At 44.1% G+C, this 3,705-nt stretch overlaps 1 protein-coding gene across 8 annotated transcripts in view; it reads right to left on the bottom strand.

Annotated features, from left to right (window-relative positions):
- WDR31 (WD repeat domain 31) overlaps nucleotides 1-3,705 on the bottom strand; it is a 26,895-nt gene that overhangs the window by 7,478 nt on the left and 15,712 nt on the right. For all 8 annotated transcript variants that reach the window (XM_017530339.2, XM_017530340.2, XM_017530343.2 and 5 more), the window contains 2 exons: nucleotides 1,117-1,261; nucleotides 917-1,017 (listed from right to left, as the gene is read on the bottom strand). In XM_017530339.2, coding sequence (XP_017385828.1) covers nucleotides 917-1,017; nucleotides 1,117-1,261 — 246 coding nt within the window. The remainder of the gene's footprint in view (nucleotides 1-916; nucleotides 1,018-1,116; nucleotides 1,262-3,705) is intronic.

The following is a 3,705-nucleotide window of genomic DNA, read 5'->3' as shown; positions in this document are numbered from 1 at the left end:
TTATTTTTATCCTAAAACTACCTCATTTGACACTCCAGCCTGGGTAACAAGAGCGAAACTCCGTCTCAAAAAAAAAAAAAAAAACTGTTTCCAAAATAACAGGATTCTCTTTACTTCCAGTAACCTCCACTAACATAGAGGGCATGGGGCAAGCAGATCTGACCACTGGCAGTGGTCTTCAAAATTAGAAAAGATAACTGGGACTGAAATTTGATGACCACTAAAGAACATTTACTATGGGTCAGGCACAATGACAGGTATTTCACATCCAGTATCTCAATTCAGCCTCTGAAGAACCTTAGCAGGTAATAGAACACTCCCCATTTTATAAATGAAGACACAGACACTCTAAGAGATTAAGTAACTTCCTTGAGATAACATAGCTCGTAAATAATAGATCCATGATTTGAACCTGGGTATGACTGACTCTAAAGGCTCTGCAGTTTATACCATAATCTGCTACTAGAAAACAATTGGTCCTTCAAAAGCAATGCAAATTCTACATAAAGCAAAAGGTAACGCTTACTTCATGATGTTATACATATGAACATACAATAAGCATAAGCTGTGAGCTCCTAGAAGACAGGAACTATGTCCTTGGTCACTAAACCTGTTCCTAGCACACTGTCTGGCCCACAGAAGAAATGGAATAACAAAAGAAATAATGAAGACACCTTCTTAAATTCCAATATAAGTGAGTAAAATCATTGTCTGGAGCAGAAGACTCAAGGGACCATCTAATCTAATAACCCCGAGAGGCCAGGGTCTCACATCAGGTTAGGGGACAGCAATCGGGACCCATGCTCTAATTCCTGCCCATGGGCCTCCTGATCTCTCCCCCCACCTCCACCGGGGCCTTTCCTTTACCCCATGCTCCTTCCTGCCACCCTGTTCTGTACCGAGTTTGAGTTCATACCACGTTCCTGGAGACAGATGCTCTTTCCACAGTCTGTCCTGTCACCACATCCCACAGAAGCAGGGTGTTGTCCCGGGAGCCAGTGCACAGCTGTGATGAGTCTTCGGAAACAATGGTGAGAAGACAGCCTGTGAGTAGGGACCTGAACGGGGGTTTTCGGAAAGTACAAAGGTGTTGGGAAGAGCTCCGCTTTGTTTTACCTGGACTCACAGCCAATCCAGTGACCACCATGGAATGGCCACACAGTTGCTGCCTTGGTTGCGATGTATTGTGCAAGTCCCACATCATGACCATCCTGTCACGAGAGGCGCTGAAGAACTGGCTGGATTTGGGAATACAGGACACCTACTCAGGGAAAAAACAACAAAATTGAAATAGCTCTAGTGTGCTGGTTGGACTGGACTTTAAATTGGGGGAAAGATGGGTCTGCATAACTCCCTCCCCACACACACTTCATTTGAGACAGAGTCTTGCTCTGTCACCCAGGCTGGAGTACAGTGGCACGATCTTGGCTCACTATAGCCTCTGCCTCCCAGGTTCAAGCAATTCTCCTGCCTCAGCCTCCCAGGTAGCTAGGATTATAGGCACGCACCACCACACCCGGCTAATTTTTATATATTCAGTAGAGATGGAGTTTCACCATGTTGGCCAGGCTGGTCTTGAACTCCTGACCTTAGGTGATCCACCCGCCTCGGCCTCCCAAAGTCCTGGCATTGCAGGTGTGAGCCACTGCGCCCAGCCCCACACACACTTCTTAAACGAGTAATACCTAAGCTTGAAATCTATTATTGTAAAGCTTGGGCCGGTCTGAATTTCCACCTTTTTCAATGTTGTGCTACCTTTTACTTTATGTAGCAGTATTCTTCCTGTCCTTTGGGGTAAGGTTAAAAATCTTGCCCCCATCTCTACAAAAAATACAAAATTTTGCTGAGTATGGTGGCGTGCGCCTGTAGTCCCAGTCACTCAGGAGACTGAGGCAGAATAATTGCTTGAATACAGGAGGCAGAGGTTGCAGTGAGCTGAGATCACGCCACTACACTACAGCCTGGGTGACAGAGCAAGACTCCGTCTCAAAAAAAAAAAAAAAATCTTGCCTTCTCAGATCATGTCACCTTGGTGGGGATGTCCCCCTCTTGGGCTCCGTATAGAAATTCCTTTTGCACTTGATCATCACCACACCCTAAAAACGGGTACTGTACTGTTATGACAGGTGATTCTGTTGTGCTGATGATGAATTTGAAGTGAATGTGTTCCATTTCATGCTTTTTACCTTGAATACAACTTTGCTCGATATTGTTATCATCCCAACTCCTGCTCTATTTGTTTACATTTGCCTGATATATCTTTGCTCACCTGTTTTTCCTGTTCTGATCTCCTCCCTCGTGTTTCTTCTTTTAAATTGTGGTAAAATATATATATATATATATAAAACTTGCCATTTTAACCATTTTTAAGTGTGCAGCTCAGTGGCAACAAGTACATTCATTGTTGTGCAACCATCACCGCCATCACCTCTAGAACTTTTTCATCATTCCAAACTGAAACTCTATACCCCTTAAACAATTACTCTCCATTTACCTCTCCCCGCAGCCACTGACACCCACCATTATTCTGCTTTCTGTCTCTATGGACTTGACTATTCTAGGTACCTCATATAAGTGGAATCATACGATATTTGTCCTTTTGTGTCTGGCTCTTACTTAGCATAATGTTTTCATTGTCAAGCTTCATCCATCTTGTAACACGTATCAGAATTTCATTCTTTTTTTTGTTTTTTTTTTTTGAGACAGGGTCTTGCTCTGTCACCCAGACTGGAGTGCGGTAACCTGGTCTCAGTTCACTGAAACTTCCAGTTCATGGGCTCCAGCAATCCACTTGCCTCGGCCTCCTGAATAGCTGGAATTATAAGCATGCACCACCATACCTGGTTAATTTTTGTATTTTCTGTAGAGACAGGGTTTTGCCGTGTTGCTCAGGCTGGCCTCAAACTGCTGGGCTCAAGTGATTTGCCTGCCTCGGCCTCCCACAATGCTGGGATTACAAGCATGAGCCACTGTGCCTGGCCTATTTCATTCCTTTTTAAGGCTGAAAATAACCCATTGTATGTATATTACCATATTTTGTTTATCCATGAATCTGTCAAAGGACATTGGGTTGTTTCCAACTTTTGGCTATTGTAAATAATGCTGCTATTAATATGGGTGTACAAATATCTGTACTATCTTTACTTACTGTTTTACTTTCAATCTTTAAGCTGCTGTGCATTAGATATGTGTCATTTACTTATTTATTTATTTACTGAGACACAGTCTCACTCTGTGGCCCAGGCTGGAGTGCAATGGCATGATCTCTGCTCACTGCAACCTCTGCCTCCCAGGTTCAAGCCATTATCCTGCCTCAGCCTCCCAAGTAGCTGGGATTACAGGCACGTGCCACCCTGCTTGGCTAATTCTCTTTTTTTATTTTTAGTAGAGCTGGGGTTTCACCATGGTGGCCAGGCTGGTCTTGAACTCCTGATCTCAAGTGATCTGCCCACCTTGGCCTCCCAAAGTGCTGGGATTACAGGTGTGAGCCACCATGCCCTGCCTAGGTATGTCTCTTTTAAACAATGTATAGTTGGCTTTAGTTTTTAACTCAGTAAGAGTACTTTTTCAATAAGTAAATTTAGGCTGGGCATGGTGGCTCACGCCTGTAATCTCAGCACTTTGGGAGGCTGAGGTGGGCAGATTACCTGAGGTCAGGAGTTCGAGACCATCCTGGCCAACATGGAGAAAACCCATCTCTTAAAA

Source organism: Cebus imitator, unplaced genomic scaffold, assembly GCF_001604975.1.
Source record: "Cebus imitator isolate Cc_AM_T3 unplaced genomic scaffold, Cebus_imitator-1.0 Scaffold64, whole genome shotgun sequence".
Lineage (NCBI taxonomy): Eukaryota > Metazoa > Chordata > Mammalia > Primates > Cebidae > Cebus > Cebus imitator.
The sequence above is the reverse complement of the archived record's forward strand: the minus strand, read 5'-3'. Positions and strand labels throughout refer to the sequence as shown.